Source organism: Aplysia californica, unplaced genomic scaffold (assembly GCF_000002075.1).
Source record: "Aplysia californica isolate F4 #8 unplaced genomic scaffold, AplCal3.0 scaffold00060, whole genome shotgun sequence".
NCBI classification, from domain to species: domain Eukaryota; kingdom Metazoa; phylum Mollusca; class Gastropoda; order Aplysiida; family Aplysiidae; genus Aplysia; species Aplysia californica.
This window is the reverse complement of record NW_004797330.1, coordinates 867013-894369: the sequence shown is the minus strand read 5'-3', so window position 1 is coordinate 894369 and position 27357 is coordinate 867013. Positions and strand designations below refer to the sequence as shown.

At 38.7% G+C, this 27357-nt stretch overlaps 2 protein-coding genes across 5 annotated transcripts in view; one reads left to right on the top strand and one right to left on the bottom strand.

The window, feature by feature from the left end:
* The window catches only part of LOC101853684 (zinc finger CCCH domain-containing protein 18), a 31420-nt gene extending 31142 nt beyond the window's left edge, over positions 1 to 278 (bottom strand). For 3 of the 4 annotated variants that reach the window (XM_005093243.3, XM_013079696.2, XM_013079697.2), the window contains exon 1: positions 20 to 258. The gene's annotated coding sequence lies outside the window, so the exon portion shown is untranslated. Of the gene's footprint in view, positions 1 to 19 lie in introns of all 4 variants that reach the window. The other variant, XM_013079695.2, reaches the window with a different exon arrangement.
* LOC101854239 (beta-catenin-like protein 1) lies at positions 240 to 27016 on the top strand. The gene is made up of 16 exons (XM_013079698.2): positions 240 to 342; positions 6274 to 6459; positions 7716 to 7822; positions 9309 to 9448; positions 10650 to 10747; positions 11486 to 11579; positions 12370 to 12461; positions 12642 to 12714; positions 13460 to 13518; positions 15145 to 15293; positions 17156 to 17334; positions 18206 to 18303; positions 18619 to 18699; positions 19345 to 19482; positions 22918 to 22990; positions 24525 to 27016. The coding sequence occupies exons 1-16, from the start codon at positions 313 to 315 to the stop codon at positions 24611 to 24613; spliced, it is 1686 nt and encodes a 561-aa protein (XP_012935152.1). The 5' UTR covers positions 240 to 312; the 3' UTR covers positions 24614 to 27016.
* Positions 27017 to 27357: the final 341 nt, after the last annotated feature.

Here is a 27357-nt window from a genome sequence, read left to right as displayed (position 1 = left end):
CAAGATTGGGTCTTCTTACCGTCTTGTTGGTTGGTAGAAACACTGTAATGTCAGTTATGACTCCAACTAGCGTGTTTGCTCTCAGTAAAATGGAGCTTAGGCAATATCCTGATATATCCAGACAGAAAACATCTTATGCTATAAACCCGTTAATCAATATCGAAAAAAAAATGTTAACAAACGCGTTAAAGGGAAAATAAAAAGGAAACCATCAAGACCTCCAGTCCTATGTAGAGGCAGCCATTGCTACTCAATAATTGGAGCAATCTTGTCACGTGATGACAGGAAGTTGATATTGTTGCGTTTTCCAACATGGATGTAGGAGAGCTACTTTCGTTTAAGGTTGGGGAGCTTTGACATAATTTCATATATTTTCTACGATTTTATCCCTTGTCAAAGCAGACAGTCTGCTTTGTTTAATGACTTAAGCACATTGAGATACTCTACATGTTACTCGGCTTCATTATGCCTGAAGCATTAGGCCTACGCATTTTGTATTTCGTCCAATTGACGTTGTCGGTGTTGTGTGTGTAAAAAAAAGATGAATCCAACGCAAGTCAAAAAACAAGCCGAGGCTGCTCCCAAAAGGAAGGCAAACGGCATCTAGACTCTAGATCTAGATCTAGATCTAGATCTAGAATCTATAGATCTAGCTACAATCTAGATATAGATATAGATCTAGATTCTAGATAGATCTGGATCCAATTTTTCCCTCTTTCCAGTCCAGTTCTAGATCTAGAACTAGATATCTAGATTTAGATCTAGATATATAGATCTAGATCTAGATATATAGATGTAGAATCTAGATATAGATCTAGTCTAGAGTCTATTTTATTCACATTTAGATTCTAGATCTCTAGATCTAGATCTAGATATCTCTAAGATTAGAAGGCCGTCTTTATTCAGACTCGGAGTCCAAATAACATTTTTTCATATTCGGACTCGAGTCCGAATTTTTAAAAATCATATTCGGACTCGGGTCCGGAAAAAAGGAAGTGTATTCGTTCTATAGATCTAGAACTTTTGTTCAGTGCTTCCAATTTTACGCCATTTTTTAGTTTCCCCCACACCTTTTCTGCCGTTCCGATGCCCGCCGCCTCATTGATACGCCTCCCCACCCCCCATGTTTCCCACTTTTTTTGTTTTAGAAAAAGGTAAAATTGAAGATTAGCAGACCACCTGGCACCTGCATATTTTCAAATTTGAGGTGTGTAAAAAAAAAAGACCAATTCGTTCAGATACAACAAGCCTGTGTCATCTCGATTGTTTACCAAGAAAATGTTGTGTTGCTGTGTAGAGCTGAGCATACGGCAACTTTTGATTCCATAGACCAGCGCACAATTCATTACGTAGATCTACGTCAAGACTAGATCTAGCTTATTATTAAAAATTGTAATAATGATCAGTTGCCAGGGGAAAAAAGACTGACGGGTATGCGACGTTCAATGCCCGGACCGATAGTGCCCCCCCCCCCCACCCCCCTCCCCGACACGCACACAGCCACATGTGTGCAGGCCGCCCATCCGACCCCGACACACGCTAACGAGCCATCTGTAATTGCTTCTGATGACCTCTTGACAAATAAACATTTATTAGAAGCGCTATAACTTTTCAGGCCGGCCTCAAATTCATCATAAGATAAAAACTCGGCCCGAAGTGATCCCGGTCTCTACCCAGCCTGAGACGAGTCACGAGTGAGGCAGGACAGGAAGCGGAAGTCACAGGAAGTCGGAAGTGATGTCATGCTGGACAAGAATCAGAGTCCGAATAACATTTTTTCATATTCGGACTCGAGTATGAATAGTCACTTCGATTTAGAAATTAGAAAAGGCTGTAATTATTCGCACAGGGTGTGTGAATATTGAAATTTTATTCGCACAGGGTGTGTGAATAGATAGATGTTATTCGCACAGGGTGTGTGAATACTGCAAAATATTATTGGCACAGGGCATTTCAAAAGAAGGATGGAAATTAATAGGCCTAACATTTCCTAATTTTTCCCCTCATCGCGACAAAGATCATGTTTTAAAACAAGATAGTTCACTCCTCTCTTTGAGCCAATTAAAAAAGGGCCGGCTCTATTTCTCCAAACGTTCGGGAAAATATACTTGAACTTTATTTCTCCGAACTGTTTCCGTTCTCCAGATTTGTTGATAAGGCTGATGTTAGGGGACCGTACGCCCTAATCCTAATAGCGCTTGGCGCTAGATATAGGAGACCGTACGCCCTCATAGTGTTTGGCGCTAGGGGACCGTACGTCCTACCTGCGCTGAGGCGTGGTGTTACGGGACCGAGAGAGGGAGAGAGAGAGAGAGAGAGTGTGTGTGAGTGTGAAAAACAGACAGAAAGGAAGTGAGAAAAAAAGTAAGAAAGTAAAAATGAATGGGAGAGAGAGAGAGGGAGACAAAAGTGTGTGTTAGAGAGAGAGACAGAGAGAGAGATGGGAGGGGGGGGGGGTCGTGAGAGAAAGAGAGAGATGAACAAATTTACACAAAGGGAATGTTTTGGACAAAAATGAGTAGGATGATAGTATTAATAGTGTGTGTGCTCAGGCGCGTTCTGCAGGCAGACGTGAGTACATTTTTAAGCTTTGCGACCTAAAATAAAATAGGCCCCTTTAAAGCCCCATTTAATGACGCTTGTGAACGCCGGAAATTTACTCACTTTTGCATGAGAGAACACGCCTGAGCACGCACCCAGTCTTGATAGCGCACAAGACGCAAGATCAACTCACATTCAGTGACAATAACAATAACATGAAAAGAAAGGAAAAAAAGACAGCTTGGAAAAGGTAGATGAAAAACAAAGCAAACTATTGTAGAGACTTGACAGGTCGGGTTGTGAACTAAGCACAGACGAATTAAAGTTTATTTGCAAGCGCATTACATATAGTATTATACGCCTGTCCACATTAATAATAAAGCAACATTAGTATAACTGGACTACTTTTGGGCGCAGGTGTCGTGTAACTAAAGTGCGGTCAAAAATTCATTGCGCAACTTTTCCTCAAATATCTCTTTAACGGGAGAATCAATGTCATCTATACTTTGCACAGCAGTTTGTATTTAAAAAATGTCTTAACTGAATCATATTTTTCCCCAACAATTGAGGCTCGATCAAAAAAATGTTCTTCATAAATTTATATATAAAATACTAGGTCTATAAATCGCCGTCACACGAAAAATGTGATTGTTCATTGCACTTCCCGCTTCTCGCACATATTTTGCATACACATGATATGGCCTACGTCATAGCTCGCCAATGATACTTTTTAGTGGCAAAACTTCATTTAAAAATGTTTTTATAATGAACACATTCTTTTTACACTAAAGGATTCCTAAACATACGTTCAATAAGCATGCATGCTATTTTGTGATTGGAAAAAAAATGACAGACTTGCTTTTACAAGCGATATTGCCGGAGCTGTAGAATTTTTAAAATTTGTAGAAACAGTCGACTGGAACTTTTATTAGTACAAGAAATTTTCTAGAATACAGTGTGCATGAGTTTGAAAAATAAAAATATCCACCTGTTAAGACAAATTGATATAAGTCACTGAGCAAAAGTTGGAGGATCTATGTTCGATAGGTAAGGAGATATTTCACAATAAGTTGCGCCGTGCATTTTTGACCACGCTATAGGCATAAGTTGGTATACTGAGAATTTAATCTGCACCCTTTACTCATATTCCACGCAAGGCGTTACATGATTAATGATCTCTTCTCAATCTAATAGCATAATTATATCCTGCCGACCCCATCGTTCGCCCCCACATTCCCTTCGCCAACTCTTTCCACCTCTCTCTCTCTCTCTCTCTCTCTCTCTCTTTCTCTCTCTCTCTCTCTCTCTCTCTCTCTCTCTCTCTCTCTCTCTCTCTCTCCCTCCCTCTCTCTCTCTCTCTCTCTCTCTCTCCCTCCCTCTCCCTCTCCCTCTCTCTTTCTCTCTCTCTCTTTCTCTCTCTCTCTCTCTCTCTACCCCTCCCTCTCTTTGATTTCTTTTATTGACACATAACAACAACTTGGGTGCAGACGTGAGCAAATTTCAAATTCTGGTTCGCCCACAGCCACTGGATGCCTCACAATCGTATTCAGACATTTTAAACATTCTCCTAGTAATAACTCCTTACGTCAAGAGCTTCGTTTAACTGGCCGTTTTCCTCCAGTATTTTTGCAAAGTCCAGATGCATGCATCTCACTGCGTACGGTCCCGTAACACCAAGCCTAAGCGCAGGTAGGACGTACGGTCCCTTAGCGCCAAACACTATGGGGGCGTACGGTCCCCTAGCGCCAAACGCTATTGGGGCGTACGGTCCCCTAACAATAGCCTGTTGCTAATAAGCGAATGGAGTGGCCCATATGTGTGTGTGTGTATCAGTGTGTGTGTAAGGTGTGAACGGGCGAGGGAGGGGGGGCTGGGGGGTTTTTTTAATTACATGAAGGATTTTAGCTTTTGCTGGGTGACTAAATGCAAAATAGGTTACTGCCAAGGTCAAGCAGTCTTGTTTTCTCGCAATACCTTTTGAAGGTATTTTCAAATGAAAAGTATAGTCCAGGAACTTTGCCCCAACCACAACTGAGTGAAGTATCTGAATATTCAGACATTTAAAAATCTCTAGCTCTAAAAATTGAATTCGATGCCAAAAATTATTCTTCCCAGTCCTCGCAGAATGGCAGAATGAAATTATGAAAGGATGACGCCTAAATCTGGCAAATAACTGAAAAATCTCGAGATTTGAAACTGTTCGGAGAAATAGAATAGAGTTCAACTCTATTTTCCAGAGCGTTCGGAAAAATAGTCCCTTCGTTTAAAAAGTGTCCTCAAATTTGGTGGCGCCCTCTTTGAAAAAGTGCGGACTTTGCGAACAGAGTTAGATCTACCCTATTTGTGTGAAAAACAATAAAAGTGAAATTAACAGACTGTGCTTTTTATCCTATTCTTCGTTCTATGGCCGCCGTTTCCATAGCAACTGATTCACAATATATACTTTTTGAATTATTGATTTCAAATCCCCAACAATGTCCCACAGAAATTATGGGCACACTCTAGGCCTTGTAATATAGACCTCAGGTGCCCCACCAGCCCTTAAAAATTTCAAACAATACTCATGCCTTTCTTCCTTTGGTAACAATTGGTTAGTTGGCCAAACCATCAGCCAGTACTTGTAAAAATTAATGTATTACAGTCTCCGCCTGAGATCCCAGTGCTCTGGAGCAAAGAAAATGCAGGATCTTAGCTGACAGACCAAGGGAAAAATCTATGGTGACCCATCTTAAGGCTCACAATCGGTAAAATAGTCCCTCTTCACTCTAAAATGAACTGACATTCCCCCTGAGTGGGTTTATGTTATGACTTATGGCGAGCAAAAAGTGGTCAACGTTGATGACCAAGCACCGTGGCATGAGACATTCATGTCATTTTCACTTATGCTGAACTTCAAGATCTACACGTATCCTGTGGCTCCTCCCCTTGACCCGTCTAAATTTATAGCTTTCCACCTCTGACCAAGTTCCCCGCCTTTGTTATTACACACCATTGTGTTGTGACCACACGAATTAAAATTCAGTCAGTCTAGCAAATTTGGAAAAACAACTGCTGCAATTTTGAAGAAAGAGTTCACAGCTCAATGTGATCTCGCCTGGTGCGAACTTATAGTATAGGCCCTATCCACCCTGTATGTGGTGATGTAGAGAGCTCATACGAGTGGGATGTTTGGGGAAAACTAACATGTCCACATCGGTGTGACCCCATCTGCTCTTGTCTTTCAACTCTGTGCCTAGTTTTGCTAGACAGACTGGTACCCACTTTAGTGTAAATATGTATGGGTTTAATGTCCTATCAACATTATTAGGTATTTAAATTTAAAAAGTGGAACCTCCAGATTTAACGTCCGTCTCTGATCCCAGGACCAGGCCAAATGGGTTGAGGGCCATGGAAATTCTGCTAATTGACCCGAGTTCATGAACACTTGGTCTGGGATTCAAACCAGCCGTTCAAACCAGGCCATCTGCTCCATAATCCAGCAGGATACCAAGTAAGCTAACAGAGTGCCACCATGCATTCAAATTTTAAATGGTGTGGCCACAACACAATGATGCATTATGACATGATAGGGGAACTCAATCAGAAATGAGGGGAGCAGTGAAATGGGATGCTGGTGCACACTTTGTAAGGTGTACAGAATCCTTTAGACATTCTACTATCTTGCTTGTATGAATCCTAATGTTGCTTTCTCTAAAGAAAAAGACCATTTCAACTTCTTTTTTTTTTCTCCAGCCAGAGAAGCCTTCTTTTGAACCAAAGCAAAAGAAATCCAGAGAAGATGATGAAGACACCGGGAATAGTAGAAAGCGAAGACGATTTGATACAAACGCATCCTCTTCCACAGCACTGGATAGTAAAACACGAATGTCAGAGGAAGAAAAAGAAAAAATCCGGCAAATGGTTGAAGCTGAGCCAGATGTAAGTACAGTCAAACCTGCTCTAATGGCCACTTGTCTGGGACAATCACCTGTACAAATAACCACTTCCCACTCCTCCTTCTATGGGTCATATGAGCGAGCGGGACACATGAAGCATTTTCAGTTGGAAAGAATTTCTTTTTAATTTTGGCCAGGTGGCGATCAAAGCATATTCTTATCCATTTTAGGACAACCAAGGGATCTTAAACGTGGGCAACTTGCACACAGGACCTCCGAGATTTTGTCACCCTTATCCGAGAAGGCTTGGCGTTACATTTTACCTACCCCAAAAAAAGGGGTTTGGCTGAGAGACAGCAGTAAGAGGGAGCCAATGAGCAGCTGTAGAAAGACAGAAGAAAGAGTCAGGAGCCTAGAGGAGGGAGCAGAAAGTGGAAATCAAAACAGGCGACAGAACATGATCAGAGAGCAGGAAAGGTGAAAGGAGAAAATCTATTAGAGAAGAAAATTTTCCATCGCTGTCAGGTTTCAAGCCTGGGACTTATTGAATTATTGAATGAGAGGTGAACACCATATCTCTAGACCATGAGAGCCCCCGATAGTAGTTGGAAGTTTGATCTTTTCATTCCCATATATCATGTCTTCAGGACAAGGATTTTTTTGTGGTGGATGGTTGGCCGGTGCTCTGGTGTGGTTTGCACGTTCTTTCCTATCAAACATCTCTGTAGTCTTTATCTTTCCTTCTTTATTTGTGTTTGTTACTACTGTTACTCTTTTATAAAAATAATACCTCTAATCTTCAGCTCTTAAGTATGCCTTAATTGTGTTGCAAGTGTAGTAAAACGTTTATATTATTCTAAAATTAAAAATGTTGTGTGTGTGTGATATCTCCGGAAAAAAAAAAAAATCATGTTCCTATTTTAAATCAGTTCTAGGTGCACAATTGTTGGGTTTTTTTAATGACTTTAAAGCATTACTCTGGGTTTCACATTATATATCACATAAGATCATGTAACTACTCCTGAAAGATGTTTTTCTTACTAAAATTTAGTTGTCTGGCTTGATCCACATATACAAAATAATTGAAAGCTAAATTTTGTAAAAGACTGCACAACATTGAAATTATGTATGACTTTAACGCAATCTGATTGAAGTTTCCTTATATGCATTTATGAAAAGAGTAATTAATTATTTATGTGAACAAAGAGTATGAGTAAAAGCGCAATTAATGATATATATAAAATATATTGTTATTATTGTTCGTATGACACAGGTTGTTTTTCTTTTCTCCCCATCCAGGCAGAAGCTATGGATGAGACAAGTTTCAAGAAACTTCTTCTGCAGTTCGAAAAAAGAGTTTACAAAAACCAGGAAATGCGTATTAAATATCCAGATCTTCCAGAGAAGTATGTTAATTATCTAAGTATGTTGCTATATGTCATAATTGTGTCAATAACAAAGATCCCTCATATCTTAGTGATCTCATCCAGATTTATGTTCCATCTCGATCACTAAAATCAGGCAATCAGTATCTTTTAAGAGTACCTAGAAAAGGGGGTAAAAAATTACCTGAAAGATCGTTAGCCCACTTTGTTCCATCAGTTTGGAACTCTCTTCCCCAACCCTTGAGACATACAACGTCTGAGTCTAAATTTTAAAAATCTTTAAAGACACATTTAATGACATCTTTTTTATGTCAGTAGATTCATGTTCAGTAAAAAGTTATGTAAATGACTATGTATTCATTTAAGTATTTTGCTAATTGCATTGTGTATATTATTCTATTATGTATGTGTATGTGCTCATTTCATAACGATGTGTAAGCGTGCACGTGTGAAGCAAGTATACATGTGTGTGTGCGCGCGCGTGTGTGTGTGTGTGTGTGTGTGTGTGTTGGGCGTGCATGTGTGTGCACATGTGTGCATGTATGAGTGTGTGTTTGTGTGTGTGTGTGTGTATGAGTGTGTGTGTGTGCGTGTGTGTGTCGCTTGCGTGAATATTGTTCGTACATGCATTTATGTAAAGCGCCTAGAGCTGTGTTTACTCAGGAGTGGGCACTATAGAAATATTTTTATTATTATTATTATTATTATTATTATACATCCTTTTGCGTCTTGTTAAGGCAGCTACACATGTACGTTCCAAACTGCCAGTTCTGAAATGGAAAGGCAAACTTGGCGGCAGAACCGCAGATGTGGATGAAAAATGGCTAGTAAAAAGTTGAACCAGGAGGCCGAATCTGCGGTTTCAACATGTCTGGATTTTCTGACTACAGTTCAGCACGTTCCGTGGACGACAGCCTTTGTGTGACGTCACAGGCTTAGCCGGCTTATCTTGTGACAGCCAATTTCTTCAAAATGATTTACCGCACATAAAATCTGATCACATTTTTTAAACGAGCGACCCAATTTTAAGGCAAGATCGGAACAGAATTTCTGGGAGGGGTTTTAATTAGAGATTTTTTTTTAATTCCCACATAATAATGCATTCACTGAAGGGGTTCAGTACACTCCACCATTTTTTTATTTGACTTGAGCTCATGATGTGGATGGCGCGCCGACATGTCGCACGGCGGTTTTGCGCGGCGGTTTCCACTCCGGTCCCCACTCCGGTTAAAACCGCCAGGTTGGAACGTACATGTGTAGCGGCCTTAAGAGTTTTATTGGCATTTATGTGCTTTTTTTTTGGTCAATAATTAGCAAGAATCTGTGAAGTGCTTGAGGAAGTCACATAGATGAGTTAACATTATGACTACTTGATGACTTTATAACAGGACTCTCATCTCGTGCACTTCACCATGCCTAGAGATATGTTCACTGAGATGTCATTTTTATTGCATTGACAGGTTTAAATTTCTCATATTTTGTTCATATTGTTTACCTTTTCTTTCAGATTCATGGAATCAGAAATAGAATTGAATGAAACAGTTCATGAGATGCACGTTATGGCCACTGTTCCAGAGTACTATCAAATACTTGTAGACCTTCGCTGTGTACAGTCCTTGCTACAACTTATTGGTCATGACAACACAGGTTAGTAAGGAATGCCACTGTTCTAAAAATTTCATCTGGACAGCTTTTAAATGAATGGAAAAAATATTAATATCAGTTATGCCAATGACACAGTTCTAATTGCAAACTCGGGGAAAAAGGACCTTAACATTGCTTCTAGATACCTATTGACAGAAAATGTAGCAACACTACACGCCCAGTGCCGGCAGTACGAAACTGCGGTGGACTTGCCCAAGCCAGAGGTAACCCAGGGAACATGATAATTTATAGCACTGTTTTTTCCGTTAGCTCCATGCGGCATATGCCGGAATTCCGGTTTTTGAAAATAAGCTTTCCAACTTTTCCGGTTTGGGACCAAATATTGTGGACTTCATAAAAATTTCGGAAGTAGTCATTCTCCCAATCCATAGTTTCTTGCTCTTTGCTTTTGGTTACGTTGCTGGTCTGTCTCAGCTTGCCCTACTGGTCAAAATGAGCGTTACACGCCCAGAAATAAACAAATTAGATCTATGTCACGTTACACACTACGACTGCGATGTTATTGATCGGGCAAGACTGCTCTGTGATTTGCCCAGGTTTAGCCGTACTTTGCAAATTGTGACTGGATTTGACATTTTTGGCTTATGTTTGTGGGTCGTTTGGGGCAAGCATGAGCACATCGTGGTCAAACTTTGAAGAGTGATTTTGTCAATGTCAAAAAAAAAAAAAAAGGAAATTCATTCTGTCATTAAATGTAGATAAGATGCACTTAGAATAATATATGTAGCTAACAGAATTTTGAAGTCTGCTAATTGGACAGCTATTTTAATCATCCTGAATACCTTGGAAAACACTGTACTTATGAACTTGGCCATCACCTGGATGCTTCACAAATAAATCTGAATTTCACAAGGAAGGATTGAAGGTTTATCTGTTGGTGGTTGGCAGGTCTCTGATGTGGTTTGCTCCTTCTTTCCTGTCAAACATTTATCATCCTGATCTCTCCTCCTTTTTTGTATTTGTTATTCTCTTGTAACACCTCTAATCTTCGGCACTTATATGACCTTATTGTGTTGCAAGTGCCGTAAAACTCTTACAAAAACTAATAAGGTTTATCTAGCCCTTTGAGCACCATTAGTGGTGAGTCTCAGGTAGAATAACTCAATCACCTTTCTCTTTGTATTCGAAAAACATATTTTTTTATCATTATTATTATCGCCTTTTCTCTCATTTCTAAAAATAGATATCTCCATTGCGGTCATTGATTTGTTGCAAGAATTGACAGACCCCGACATTTTGAATGAAAACGAGGAGACTGCTTCGATTCTTGTGGATGCATTGGTATGTAGCCTAGTTGTGAAATTATTTGAACAGCACTGGAAAGTCATCTTTAAAACTTTCATAAAGAAATGTTTTCTGTGTTTTTTTAAACTATTCCCTCTCTCAAAATTGTTTGCTAATGCTCTTGGCCTGAAACAAGAGTGCCCTATTCACAATGAAAAGATCATTATGCCTCTATGGGTACTGGTACATACATGTATTATTTGTGCAGTAATATTACAATCTAGATATGGTTGCTTTTAAGCACAAGGGGGCCTTCCCGAAAAATGCTGTTGTGAGAAAATCGAAGGTAAAGTTTTTGCCCGTTGTTCAGTTTCTTTAAAAGTCAAGTAGAGTTTTTTTCTATAACCAAACAATTTTACACACCAATGAAACCAAACTTCTCCAATAAGTAGGGCTTAGGGCTATGCCCACTTTTGGTGAATGTCAAGATTTCTGGAAACCCCCGAAATCTGGGTTAGCCCCCTTGTCCTTGAAAGCGACCATATAAAGTAACACATAATGTATGTGACCTTCCAAAGTGATTGCTTATTATGAAATGAATGATCGAGGAAAAATAATATTATTTTGAAAGGAGAAGTTGGTAGAGTAATTTTGTCACTTCTATTCATTTCAGTCAAGGTTTTATCTTTCTGAAGAGCATTTTGCGGTCCTCTCTGTTAAAATAACTTCTATGTTGAAAGGGGCATTAAAATCACAGCGTACTGATAACGTTGTCAACATTTCTGTTCCCCACAGATGGAAGGCCAGGTTGTTGCTGTGTTGGTCAACAATCTGGACCGATTGGATGAGTCTGTGAAAGAAGAATCTGAAGGGGTTCACAATACTCTGGGTAAGTCCTGGAAATGCTGCTGGCTTTGCCTATGTGTCAAAGAGGAATCTCTCTTTTGTGATTCCATCCAAGTCGGATTCAACTGTATGAATAGTCAGCGTGCTACAATAATAGCGTAAAGTGAGATTTAGGACAAAATGCAACTAACCCACTTTTGCCTTCTATGTGTAATGGTCTAGTACCATGTGTTTAAAGGGTGTAAATATGTAAATTAATTTCCAAGTTTTGAGTAAGAAATCTTTGTGGTCTGGATCTGGAAAAGGCATAAAATTTAAAATAAGAAATTTGTCCACAGATTTAGTTAGATGTAAACTGAAAGAATTAATCTTAAAGCCATTATTGTAGTAAGGAAATAGTTTGTTAAAAATTTGAATAGTTATATCAGCATTATTACTCTGTCTGTAATTTTGAAGCTGTAAAACTGAGGGCATTGTTATTTGAAACTTGTTACATATGTCATGTCAAAATATAACGTAGGTGGTTGGCGGGTGCTCTGGTGGGATTTGTTCCTTCTTTCCTATCGAACATCTATCATCCTTATCTCCCCTTCTTCTTTTTTATGTTTGTTACTCTCTTGTGACACCTCTAATCTTCTGGCGCTCATATGACCGTATGCAGTTGCGAGCGCCGTAAAACCTCTACTGAAACTAAAAACCTAAAATATAAACAGTGGTTCTTCATGTTTTTTAAACTGAGTTTGTATGATTCAAAGAATTAGCTCATGACCTCGTTCATCATGCTCATTCTGTAATGTAAATAGACTGTGTCATTTTTTTCTCCCTTATTGCAGCTATAATAGAAAACATGTCTGACTTCAAGCCAGAGATATGCATGGATGCTGCTCAGCAAGGGTTGTTACAGTGGTTGCTAAAACGAATCAGGGTGAGTAACAGATATCAGTTCTTGAATATCTTATGGAATTCTTTAATTATAAACCTTTTCAGCATAATCTTATTGCCATTCCTTCTAAAGTGTCCAATTATATTCAGCTTTGACAAGTGACTGCCAACAAAGATTATTGAACTGCTCATTTCTTTTTTCTTTTTTTTTTTCGTTCTTCAGATGAAGAGTCCATTTGACCAAAACAAGCTCTACAGCAGTGAGATTCTTGCAATATTGTTGCAAGATACAGAAGGTAAAGATTTAGATTCCCCCCCCCCCCCCCCCATCTGTTCAACTTTTTTGTGTTCCTGTAAAATTCAACTGATTTGTGCTCTTGATAATGAAAGGTGTACTGACTGCCCAGAGATGGGTTTGTGAAATCAGGTATGAATATTAACTAAGGTCTACTCCTTTTAAAGTATTTGTGAATGAAGATCCTGCTCCAGGGCAAGCTAATATTTCAATTTTAAAAACAAGGAGGTCAGAAACCTCCTGCATCATGCTCAGACAAAGTGAGAGGGCAAGAGGGAAAACAAAAAGAGGGTGAGGGGTGAGAAAAGCAAATGAAAAAATGGGTTGCTTGGATGATGCCAGACGTATTATGATGTGGTTTAATAAGGTAAGATAAGATACATCTTTATTGTCCAGATCCTGGCATATTGGTTTGGTGTTTCACCACGTGTGTACACACTCACACACACACACACGCACACACACGCACACACAAGCACAAACATGCATACACACGTAGGCTTACAATCACATGCATAATATAAATGAGCAGCAATATAACAATAATAATCGTAAGCTAGGTACTTCAATGTAATATTTTTTCCTGAGATTTGCTTAGTTTTTCAGATGTGATGAGCTTCTCCTTTCAAGGTGGTGAAAGCCCCGTGATGAACAGGTCATAGCAGCTGATATGTTTTAATCTTTAGCAGTGGAGATATCAATGAGTTCCCTGTAACTGACATCAGCGGTGACTATTCTTTTCACAGAGAACAGACAAATGCTGGGTGAACTAGATGGGATTGACATCCTGCTCCAACAGCTTGCTGTAAGTAAATATTGGGCTGCCAACAGAATGCAGTCCATAATACTCCGACGGCCACCTGTATAAAACACTCTTATAAAAATGGCTACTTCTCATTTCCTCCCCTGGATATTTTTATACATTATAATGACAGTGTAAGGCATCTTCCTGTCTAAGACAACCACTCTTCCACCTGTCTGAGATAGCCACTTTTCCCCTCGACAATGAATGGTCGTCTTAGACAATTTTTACTGTACTGATCGTATTTAACAATTCTGGAATCACTTCTTTTTTTATATATAGAAGTCAACATGTTTTGGGGGGGGGGGGGGGGGGTTAACCGTTTTCCTACCTAGTAAATTTACCAGGAGTGGTTTTCCCCCGCCCTGGTAAATTTTGGAATTTTCAAGCTATAAATGTGTATGCTAAGGCATTTCAGTTAAAAGTAGCACATATGGATTGCCTGTGGAATTCCTCTCAGTCTACAGCTGATCAGTTTCTTGTTCTGAACTCTTTTCATTGTCTACATTGACCACCCATACAAGCACTTCTTCTTTTACCACCACCCAGCCCTGTCACAAGTCTCGATCTACATTGAGATACTTGGCTGTGGAAACAAACAATGTCTAAATATCTTTCATGTCACACATAGATTTAGACGAGTTGAAAATAGTGCAAAAGTTTCTTTGGTTTGTTAGGTTTACTTTATCTCTCAAGAAAGCATTATAGTGATTTGTGTACAGGTAGTTCTGTTTTTATGGAATGAGAGAAAATGGGTGGGAATGCTGGCTCTCTTTTTGCAGTTTGTGATCTGTTTGCCTTGTAGAAATGGTCAAACAACTTTCAAACTTTTTGCTGATCTGACTAATTTCATTACGCCTTATACTTTAATCACTTCCATATCATCCCTCCCCAAACCTCCATGAAAATTAACAATGATATATATTGAAAGCGCTTCTCAAGGTTGGCATAGTAAATGTTCAGTTCAGTAAATGTTCTTGTGGCCTAGAGGTTAAGGTGTTCGCCTCTCATTTAATAGGTCCTACGTTGGAATCTGGATAGCGTCAGAAATTTTTTTTCTCTAAAATTGTCTCCTTTCACCTCCTTTCCTGCTCTCTAACAATGTTCTGTCGTCTGCTTTCATCTCCGCTTTTTGCCCCACCCTCTCACCTCATTTGCTCCCTTCTCTGGGTTGCTGACTCTTTCTGCAACCTTTCTATTGCTACTCCTTAGCTCCTTCTTACTACTGTCTTTCAACCACACCCCTGATCTTCTGGTAGGAAAGATCTACACCTAGCCTTATCGGACAATGGCGAAAAATCTCTGAGGTCGCGTGTGCAAGTTACGCACGTTAAAGATCCCTGGGTGATCCAAAATCGATAAGAGTAGGCTTCAATCGCCACCAAGGCAAAATTCGAAATTTCCTTTCAGCTGAAAATGTTTAATGTGTCCTGCACGTTCCCATGACATTATACAGTTGTGAGCACCGTAAAACACTTATGAAAAAAACAAAAGAAAGAATGAAAAAACGTTTCGTTTATTGGGCCTTTTTCTTGGTAATTTGATGCACGCCGACAATATTATTGTGCTTTAACCAGAAATTGTTATTTGAAAATGTCTTGACGGAAAAAAGATCACTTTTATTTTCAGACATTCAAAAAGCATGATCCCACAACCAAAGATGAGATGGAAATGATGGAAAATCTCTTCAACTGCATGTGCTCCGCTTTGGCGTTCCCAGCAAATAGATCCAGATTTCTTCGTGGGGAAGGCTTACAACTGATGAATCTCATGCTCAGGTCAGTGCAAACGCTGACTATTTTTAATTGTTTAAGGGGAGACATACACCCCCTGGAAAATTTTCTAAACGAATGACTTTTATTTACTTTCACATAATTGTGCAAGAAGTTCATAGGTAAATAGGATGCACTAAGGGTGAATTTGTTGATATTTTCTGAAAAATGGGCCCCTGTGGCGGCCATCTTGGATTTTCAAACCAGTTTCTTAATGGAGAAGAATTTCATAGTAGATATTGAATTATCAGCCTGAAATTTGGCACACAGGTACAAACATATATGAACTGGGGATCTATATGAGGATTTTGACCCATCTTCAAAACTAAAAAATGAGCCCAAAGTCAATGGACCCCCAAGAGTCAGTTGACAAAATTTTGGGGTACATATTACCAAAAAAATTGAATATTTCCACATGTTACCAATATTTCCCAATTCCCTCACACAGATCCCCAGAATAGATCTTAAAGCACATGTACGCCAAATTTGAAGCTTCTAGCTTCTTTAGTTTTTGAAAACTCCTTGCACCAAGGAGGTCACATATGTCAAAAAGTAGATTTTGAGAAAAACAGAAAAAAACAAGGATTTTTAAAAGGATTTTTAGTGCAATTTGCACTTTTCAAACGCCCTTTTAGGTCATTTAGGGTGTTTTTTCAACAGTTTCGTCGTTGTGGTCCAATAGAACAGATGTCAAAGGATGTTTTTACGAGAAAAAAACATAAGTTGGATAGTTTGAAAAATTTTATCGATATGGTCTGGGATCGCCGACCTGGGTCTTCCCTTAACATTCATAAGTTTTGTTGTTTAAAATTGTAGTTGTGAATTTGTCATTTTTGCTTTGAGTTCTTTTAAGAAGAAGAAATTATGCAGGGTCTTGGCAAATTCATGCTTAATAAGTTTTGACAATTTCTGTGTGTGCAATTTGTGACTCGGAGTTTCTGCATATTATGTGTCAAAATATCCCATGTTGACTGAAAGTGAAAATACAAGACTTGATTTCTGTCTCCCTGTTTACACCTTATGGCTAACCCTCTCCACTGGACAATACAGTCCAAGGCAATATGCAGAATATGTGGTTATTATAACATCAAGAGGCTAGCCCAGGATAGAGGAAGGTGGAAGGTGTTTGTCCGTGGCCTATACCCTGGTGCAGGGTGAGAAAGGCAATGATGATGATGATTCTTGAAGCGACATATATTTTTTGATAATTTATATGATCAGGTTATCTTCTCAGCCAGGTGTATTGTAGGGGAATCATGTGCTCTGCCTTTGAAATTTCTTCTTTTTTTAATGTCGGTGTTTTTGCGCATCTGTCAACACGATTTAGGTCGTTTAGGAGGAAGGCTTTCGACACTGCCTGTCAGGGCCAACCCATGCTGAGAGGAATGCAATATCCTATCAGAAAGATCGAAATACTTGAAAAAAACGTCCTCCCTATTCGGGAATCAAACTTGGGTCTCCTGCATGGGACAATGAAGCATGTAACTGTTACACCGCAGACGTTGGTGTGAAATTTCCAATTCTGTGTAGTAGGACGTTAGACTTCCGCAACAACAAACAGCAAGAATGTGAACAACCATGCAACGCACCCAGCACACTGTCCAATTGTAAATGTGCAATATATTCAGTAACTTGGTCTTATTTTTCTTGAATGCTCATAGAGTGTTCTCCTAGGTAGACTTAAAACTGACAGTTGTTTATTTCAAAGTTTGCAGTTATGGTAAAATGTTATAATTAGTTTGCCACTTTTATTTTTTCTTTCAGTGCAGTGGTCTGTTTCTAATTCCAGCCATTTCTTCAGCCAAAGCATATGCAAAGTTTATAAAAATAGGTACAATGCAGTAAAATCAGAACTATTGCTTTTTCAGAGAGAAAAAACAGTCCCGGAACAGTGCAGTCAAAGTCTTAAATCACGCAATGACAGGGATTGAGGGACAGGACAATAGTCAGAAGTTTGTGGAGATCCTGGGGCTCCGGAGCATGTTCCCTCTCTTTATGAAGACGCCAAAACAGACAAAGACTGGGCCGACTCAAGATGAACTGGAAGGTAAACCAAGGATTGGATTTGGTAGTTTTGTGACTTTAATTTTAGTTTATGTTTTGGTTTAGCTTTTGCGAGAGTTTTACAGTACTTCCAAACACAAATAGGTCATATAAGTGCCAGAAGTAAGAGTTGTTACTATAGAATAATGTACAAAAAAAGGAGGGGTTGTGAAGAAGGATAATAGTTGTTTGATAGGAAAGAAGGAGCAGACCACACCAGAGCACCCACCAACCACCCACTAAGATGTTTAAGTACTGGTATGTAAGATAATATTCATCTGTGTTCGTAGAAGAATGTGTTCATTTCGATTAAGCTTTACATTGGTTACTGTGGTGATGTAATGTCTTTTTCAAATGGATTATTTATTGGAGAATTACTCTTGGTTTTGTGTAAAAGAACAGGCCTTACTTTAATGCATCGGAAAGAGGCATGATAGAATGTTGCTTCATTCACAGAAGTTGACAGAGGGTAGTGATGAACAGAACAGCATGGTAACGAATCAACTGGATGAGTTCAGGAATCAGCTGAAAAAGAAGATAATTTCTGTCTTTCAAGCGTGCACTATGAATAACATAAAAATGATCCAAGTTGATACTTTTTATCTTCTTTCTATCATTATTGAAATCAGGAGAGGTGATTTTTTGTCATGCTGAAAAATTATTTTTTTAAACTGTTATATGGTTAGAGCGTAACACTGTCAATATGAGTGTTTTGCGGCTTTGACCGTCTGTCGAGATGAAAACAGCGTTTATTATCATGGGTTTGAAAAGTGATGATTTTAAGGAGAAATGTTAGTTACAAGTGATACTATAAAGTGATTAGTCAGCTTTACTAGGGAATGTCTAAATGTTTATACTCTTACTTATTCATACAGAGCATATCTGCTCCATCATTGCTTCAATGCTGAAGAACACCCAGAGCACTCCTCGTCAAAGACTCCTACTCAAGTTCACAGAAAATGATCATGAGAAGGTAGGAAAGTCATCTAAACATAATTTTTATGTATTGTTTAATTATCATAAACTGTATATTATTTGCTGCTGTTTTGCACATGTTTTCAATACTTTTCAATGCTTTATGCAATGCAAAGGATATTTGGGAATTGAACATTCTCTGCTTTACTGGTGTACAAGTTTTTCTTGAAAGGTTCGAAGGTATTTGAGTTTCTTTACTATATTTTGTAATTACAGTGACATGTGAGGATATTTAATGATAAAATGTGTCTGCTTCGAAAGTTGAGGAGTTTTCCCTGCTGATTGATGAATGAATTTTTTATTTCTTGTAAAGGTTGAAAGACTTCTTGAGCTGCATTTCAAGTACCTGGATAAAGTTCGCCAGTGTGATGACCAAATCGAAAGACAAAAAATGGTTTGTGTTGTTTGAAGTTTCTGGAAATCTGTTATTGTGCAAAGAGGAAGACCTTTCTGTACTCTTTTTTAAGAAGAATAGTGACTTTTTGCTGTTTAGTCAGTTTGACTCACTGAAGAGAAAATGTACTTTTGTCCAGGGTGATGGGTTAGAAAAATAGTTCCCAGCATCAAAAGAATAATGCTGTGGTACCATTCAGAAAGATTGGCGAAAGCAGTGACTCTATAAGATTAAGGGGAACCCCCCCCCCCCCCCCAACCCTTTAAAGGTCTTCAATATTGCAAGTTGAAAGGACCTCAGTTTGTTGGTGACCTCCTCTTTTGTTACTTTACTGCCTTGTTCAGGTGTTTTTTTACTCATTATTATTAATGATAGTTGCATTTGCTTCCATGCTTGTCATGAAGTAGTATTGTACTTGTACCTTTTACCTCTGTACAGAATAGACAGTTCGAGCTGAAAATTTTGAGTTTAGAACATTGATTCTATGAAACCCTTTCAAATAGGTCTACTTTGTTCAGTTTTGAAGTCTGATGCTGTACGTGTATATTTTTCTGCATTTTCAATTATTAATAATATCATGTGCTTTCATCATGATGTGATGAATTTTCATATATCAATGTCATTTGCTTTTGTGTGTCTTACCAGCAACTGAAACACAATGGGGAGGAGGTTGATGATGATATGGAGGATGATTTCTACCTCAGACGCCTTGACTCTGGCTTATTTACTCTGCAACTGATTGACTACATCATGCTGGAAACTTGTGCAAGTGGAGCTCCCTCTGTAAGAGATCATTTGGTTTTCTTTCATGGCATCGTTATAAAAAGAATTGATTTATAAATGCTTGCCACCACACAAGTTAAATAATTTAGGAAGCTGTCACTGTAAACTCGGGTTGAGTGGGATACTGCAGTACTAGCAGAAAGACAGAAACTCTTGATAAAATAATCTTTTCCTCACCCAATTTAAGCACACATCTTTTGAGTGCACGGTGAAGAACCTAATCATTAAACGACAGACATGGTGTGCTTTGTCATTGCGTCTTAACTGAAGAGCCCTCCCGAGCACTGTGCGTTTAGGCGAAGACAATTCCTTGATATTTTAGTGATCTCCCTTGGGGGTGGGAGGTCATTTTGGCTGACGACACGTGACTGTTTTGTGAAGGATTCCTTGACCGCTTAAGAATACAATACAAAGGCGTTGAATGGGGGGCAGAAAGACAGACTCAATGTAGTGATACGCACCATAAAATGTTGGGAACAGATATTCTAATATGGGGTGCTCATTGCGGATCGGGTCGGGTAGGGGGCCAATGGGCACCCGGTAAAAGAGGAAACTGTAGGTGATAGTCATAGAGACGACAGTGTAGCCACGTGGCTTATCAAGCAACCACCCTTGACCATAAATTCATGGACAACATCAGAATCGTAGATCTCTGCATTCAGAAAACATTTCTCTTGTGATTGGTGAAACATGTACGTTAAAGTTCTTTGAGCCCAGCTGATATGGCTTACTTGACTAATCTTTAATCCTATAGAGGCCTATCTAGTGTTTTAGAGCGTTCACGGTGTTACGCATCATAGGCCTAGTTCTTACTAAACATTACATGCAGTCTCCCAAACACCAGTCAGAAACCTTCTCTCAAAGATGCATTTCCAGTGACCAATCAAAAAACATTTCAGCACTCCAACCCCCCTACATTTCACCGACCAGTTCTAGACCTATGTGTCTGTTAAAAGTTTAGACCTATGTGTCTGTTAAAAGTTGGGTGTGAAAACGCTGTCCCTCACTCTCTTTGATCGGCGTGAGGAGCAGTCTCACCAAATATCCGGTTTTCTAGGCTTGTCATGCAAGCTGTGGCTGCAGCAAAAATTTCCCCTTGCGAAGCTTTACCTGTTGGCATGTTTTCGAGGAATGATTCAGATCGAAGCGTGCATTTAAAGTTAGTCATTTGTTTTCAAATTAGGTCTCTTCTTCATGGATTTTATGTCAAACAAGCTCCTTTCGAATTAATTGTTTCTGTTCCAAATGCCGGCATTCTAGAGCAAATTGTGTGCGAGATATTTGTTTTTAAAAAGTTGTGCAGTTGTTGTTTTTTTTATCATCCTGTACTCCTTCATTTGATTTCTTTTCCGTTCAAGAAATTCTCAACAGTCTTCCAAGAAACTACATTTCTGTTGCTTCTATTTTATTTTCAGTCTTTAGTGATTGTCTTGCATTCACAACCATGTATATATATAGGACTGACCACACATTGCCTTTTAGAATTTTTATTTTTATAGTCATTGAGCTGTTTCTATTTTTCAGGATGGGGTTAATTTTTTTGATGAAACTTTTTTTAGCCATTGCAATTTTGTTTCACTGTATCCTTTTGATATTCAGAGCGTCTTACAGATTTGACAAAGGTCTAATTTAGTGCTTTCCTTCTATATGTTCTAATGTCATTGCTTCCAGGTATGGCAGATTATCACTACTTGTGTAGTCACAGTGTTACTTAAGATGTGTACTTAAATGTTTTCATGACATCAGCGTATCTTAGTTTGAGAATCGTTTCCCTATCTGGCCCCGCGGAAAATTTCATTTTTGAAATAGAAAAATTGCAAGGTAAACTGCCTAAAAATTGCAACCTTCCCATCCCTGGTGCATTAATACAGGCTTAACATTTTTAGTTTAAAAAACATGACAATTTGAGTACCGGTAGCATAAAAGCAGAACGGCCTTTTAAAAAATCATGACCCACAATACAAATTTTATTAACAAGATTTACTGGTAACAACACTCGAGTACGTTAACAATAAAGTTATCGACCAAATATAATATAATACAGCGTGACACAAAATAATGGAACCCTCGGTTTTCGTAAAAACTTTTAAATGAAGGCATAAAATTTGACCAAATTTAGTACATACCGGGTACTTGGTTCTTGCAAAGATCTAAAAGTGTAGTAAGAGCTTTAGTCTATAAAAACAAAAAAAATTTATAGGAGATTTTCGAAACAACCTCTAAGTCTAAATGCAAAATTAGCTTATGCTCCAATCAATTCAGATCCTGTTCTATTTTTCTCTTGAAACCTTCGATACACCGGTAATCTGTGTTTGGATCTATTTCAGATATTTTCTTTTTTAAAACCAGTATGATATTGTTTTAACACTAAGTCAAATCGTAGAATACAGAACATTTTTTTTTTTCAATTTATAAACAATAGTAATAATAATGTAGATCATTTCTATAGCGCCCACTCCCGTGTGACGCAGCCTAAGGCATTTTACATAACGGAGTGTCTACGTACACTGTAACCGGGCACCTAGCCTCAGTGTCTACGTACACAGTAACCGGCAACCGGTGTCACGTACACGGTAATCGGGCAGTTCAGTTTTGTCATCCGGTGTTGCCTTCTACCCTAGCCCTCTCCCGACTGTACCTTTAATCTTTTTAAAAATAAATAATCCCCCAATTCCGGAGCTCTATACTTCGCAGCGCACAAACTATGAATGAATTTTGGTGACCCCAACCGGTACTCACAATGTGATGCGAAAGCACAGGTTCACTGACCGGTCACGATAGCAGGCCCGACAAGACTCTTGTAAATGTATGACTTTCTTTTTTTTTAACAACAAGTGACAGCACAGGACAAATATTGATTTATTTTCATTCCGGTTACCGTGTACATAGATACTGAGACTAGGTAGCCTACCCGATTACCGCCGTGTATGTAATCACATGCATCATGTACGATTACAAACAAATTCACACGCGCACACACACGTGTACACCTTAGTACACACGCACACACATGCACACCACACACACGCACACGCCTACTTTCTAGCACACGCGCACGCTTACACACATTAGATCTATAGGTGTAGTATCATTGGTCTCAGTTTGTGTTGTATGTATTCCGGCCTGAAGTTCCGGTTATAGCTTTTAGAGTACGCCCAGTAGGCTAGAGTTGGACCGAAACCATACGTAGGCCTATCGGTTATTTACTCGTACCATTTCGTATTAAAAATTCTGTTAAATTTAAAGTGTTGATGTATTTTTGCCTAAAATTGCAAGAAATTGCGAAAATTGCAAAAAATTGTGGGGTTTATTGCGGAACTCGATTAAAGACACGGCCGCACTTGCGCCCGCAAGACTGCGATTTCCTGGGGGGCCAGCCCTATTCACTATTTAGTTACATATATATAAGGTTTTAATTTCTACCTTTGATCACAGATTCATTCCAGAGTAATGCAGATTCTCAACATGAGAGGCGGATCTGTCAAAGTGATCAGAGGAATCATGCGAGGTGAGAAAGTTATTTCTGATGCTCAAAAAGACTCAAAACTTGTTTAATGTGTTTGCTTGTTTTAGTAAGCAAAGACTTGCTATTTTTCAGAATTAAAAAACCAGTTGCAGTTGTACGTTATCCATAATTTCTATGCAGTACTGTGCACTTGACTCACTTCAGACCAGTTTTGACTTTACAAATCAGAAGGAACACCCCTATACTCATACAGTGGAAACCATATATAACAGGCCCGGTAATAACAGGGATCCGGTAATAACTGGAATTTTTAAAATTCCTGTTTTTTCCTACTCTTTTTCTCTATTAAAAGTCATCGGCAATAACAGTGCCTCTTCGGAGTCTAATCGGTTATAGCAGGGACAAAGGCTCATTAACATTGTGTAAAAAGTAAAAGAGAGAGAGAGAGAAACGCCGTGATGGAGCAAGCCACGCCCCTGCAAGCACAATCAGCGGGTGAAGCGAAAGAGTCTGCGGTGTGCTGCAGACTTCGAGCTATCCCTAAGCCTAGCTGCACGCACGCGTAATGTGTCATGTACTCCTGTTCGTGGGTACTTGTGGCAAGGGAAACTACCCATGAATAAATACAGCTGGAGTAGTCCACAAATGCTTACTCTCCTTGCATTTCTGATTTAACGGGGATCTGATATAACAGGACTTTTTCTCTGGTCCCACTATCCCTGTTGTTGTATTAGGTGTCCACTGTACCTGCCATTTTGATCAAATTTAGAAAACCTATGTTGTTTCTCTTTAATTTTTCAATGCAGTGAAGCCAAAAAATTCACTGATTTGTCTTTTTTGCAATACCTTTGGGTCAGATTTGATTTTATAATGAAGGAAAATGGGGCCAATTTGGGTGTAAGGAAAAATATTTTGCTGTTTGGATTGTACCATTTACTACTTTAACAGATACCGATATCATATGTCCCTGTTATATTGAACTCTTAGAGAAAAAAATTTTTTTAACTAACCCTTTTTAGCTTTGGTGAATCTGCTAGATTTGTCTTGATCTAAAAAAAAACATGGTCCTGGTCTATGGAAAATCTGATCTTGAATGATCTAAGAGTATACTGGTGTAGAGTTTATGTCAAGAAATCTTAGTCTTGTTCTATTTTGTCAAAAAGGATGAAAGGGTACAAAATTTGCCAAGTTGATAAAAGGCTAATGCCCCTTTCCACTGATGTGGTTTGGATCAATAAACCATGGTTCATAAAGAAAGCAAATGTAGAGATGTATTATCACTCACTCTTGGTCCTATGCCTTGGAAACAAGAAATCAAGATACAACAGAGTCCATTTAAACCAGACATGGTTAATCTGAGAACAACAGTAAACTGAAAAAAGAAAAATTCCCTGATTTTTATTTTTATTTTGCTTCTTTGTCTTTGTAAGAAAACTTACCAATTAGTCGATAGAAAAGTCTCTGTATCAGGCGTTTCCATGTCAACTCTGTCTTACTGCGATTAGGTTTGCCACATGTAAGTCCATGTTAAATAATCTATTTGTTATAACTTCTCTTTGACTTAATTAATTTCCAGAATATGCAGGGAACATTGGAGATGCCAAAGACCCAGTGGCCAAGGAAGCAGAGCAGGACAGAATATTAGCCCTTGTGGATAAATTTTAACTTCGCCTTTCATTTCATTCGTCACCATTAAAATCATTTTCCACCCTTAGCAACGGAATATGTTTTCTTTTTGTTCCTGTAGTTTAAAGCGCTATTTGTAAAGCCTCATGTAGGTATTTGAATAATCTGATGATGTCACACGCCAATACTAATGTCCTTTTTATAAATTTGTTAAGTGTTTTACTGCGCTCGCAACTGCATATATGGTCATATGATTGCATGGGACACATTAAGCATTTACAGTTTGGTATGAATTAATTGTGGGGACTTTTCTCGGGTAGCGGCAGAAGCCTCCTCTTATCAAATTTAAGATCACCAAGGGATTTTTAATGTTCATCAGGAGGGACCTCCAAGATTTTTTTGCCCTTTTCCGAGAAGGCTAAGTATTCAGTCTTACCTACCCTAAGATCAAGGATGTGGCTGAAAGACAGCAGGAAAAGGAGCAAATGAGTAGCAGTAAAAAGGGGGCAGAAATTGGAGACGAAAGCAGACGACAGAACATGATTAGAGAGCAGGAAAGGAGGGGAAGGGAGACCATTTTTAGGAGAAGAAAATTTTCCCCATCGATGTGAGGGTTCGAACCTGGGACCTATTGAATGAGAGGCAAACAGCATGCCCCTAAACCACAAGAGCCCTTCTATCCATGTCCTCTATTTTAAGTAACAATTACAACCCCAGCGCATAAGATTTCTTCATAAGACACATTTACTTTAATTTTAATAGCATTTATGATATTTCCTTTGGTGATTTGTTGCATTGGACTTTGGTCACAAAGAATGTTCTACTTGAAATTCAAATAAAATAAATCGATGAAGCAGAACATTATGATAAAAAGAATTCCCAGATGTAGTTAATGTAATTGAAAGGCAATACACGTATTAATATGAAGTCTTTTCAACAGCACTTGGCAATATAGTCAATATATCATAGGTTTATGTGTAGATGATGCGTGAGGAGGACCACTGTTCTTCGTAGTCTTCCCAACTGCCATGGTTAAGTTTCAAGGAGGTTCCTAGTACTAGTATTACATGTGCAGGTGAAACGGGCATTTTAATTTAAAGACTGCGAGCTGGCCAGTCCATCCTCCACATGTAAAAAAAAAAAAATGAAATATCAATCTTTCCTCACGCAGTGAACTAACTGTCACATCTGCTGCATGCCTGTGATGAAATGCCCATGTACTAAATTATCTCTAATGAAGTCGTCATAAAAATAGTGTCAAATTCAGAATCAGCGTATCAAAATAAACTCCCAACTCTTTTCTTCTTCTCCGTTAGCTCCGTTTCTATTTTTCGCGAGTATAGTGTATAGTCTATGTAATGTACCAGTGGACCAGGAAAAGTTTATTCAAAGAAAGTGTTAATAACTTCTTTGTTTATTTATGGCTCAATTGACATCAAAATAGTCCGAAAGCTCAAACATACATAATTTGTGTTATGGTGGGTTTTTTTTTTTATTAATTAATCGCTTTTGCACTATGAAAAGATGATAATGCTATTCACCTCTGTACAACATGCTTTTTTTTTTAGACGTATCAGTCAGCGAACAAAATCTCCCAAATCAACCCATGCATTATTTCCTCTGGAATACAGAATGGGTATCTGTAAAAAAAATAACTTTCCAAGTGAAAGTACTGAAAGGTCCATTTCATAATGTGCTGCAAATTTCAAAAGGTTTAGGTCCGTAGAAAATAACTAGAATTTTAAGCCCCAGGTAACTCGCAGTAGGCAGCCTGTAAAATCAACGTAGTCTTGCGTGATTTTGTGAACTCTGACCAAAACTGCGTCATCAGAGTTATGGGGGAGCGTGAGGCTATTAGTTGATGATGAAGTGAAAGGAGAAAGAACTAGCACTTCCAGCTAGGTAGAGCTGGTCCGCATGACGCAAGAGCTGTTCTGGGCATGGTCAACAACTATTAATTTGGTTACAGGACAGTCAGTCCGACTCAGCACAACTGGACCCCAAACAGCCAGGACTTGAGTCCAGTAGAATTTCACCTTTGTGGGTGTATATCGAAGTACAAGATGTGTGGGAAAATGTTCGAAAGTATCCAAGGCTTAAGATAGAAACCATCACAGAAGACACTAGAAAGATTTAATAATAATAAATATAGCATTGGTATAGCGCAAATTCCCGCTCAACAGCAAGCTCTACGCGCTTCACAATCTATACTATTACCCCAGCAGACCTGAGAGCATTCTGAAACAACCTCAACCAGCGTCAACGGTTTATCACCAAGCCCAAAGCCAAAACAGCTCCGGCGTCAGTTTCACTCGGTGTGTGATTTACTCGAAATTAGAGGAAGATATCTTGTAACTTCGTTTGTGGCGGTCATAATTCTAATTTTCATTGTTGGTAATGCATAATAAATCTGGATGGATGTTTGTTCTACATTTCTGTGAACTTTGGTGTTTGTAGCTTTATTCTTAAATAACGGTTTTATTGACATTCTTTTGAACAACTTTTTCTGGTGACCTGGTATATATGTTGGGTGCGCCTTGAGAAAAGTACCAAAAGTCGCCCCAGACCATTTCGAGCTACAGGCTGATAAAGACAAAAATCACTTTTTTTTAACAAAAATGTGTTTCCATGAAGAAAAAAAAGATAGATCCACCATTTTTTTACAATGCTCTCAAAGGGTTTTCATCGATTTGAGTTCAAAATAATTTATTTTGAAGGTAGGGTAAAATAAAAACAAACAATGAAAACTGCTTTTAAAAGGTGTTAAAATCTATTCTTTATGA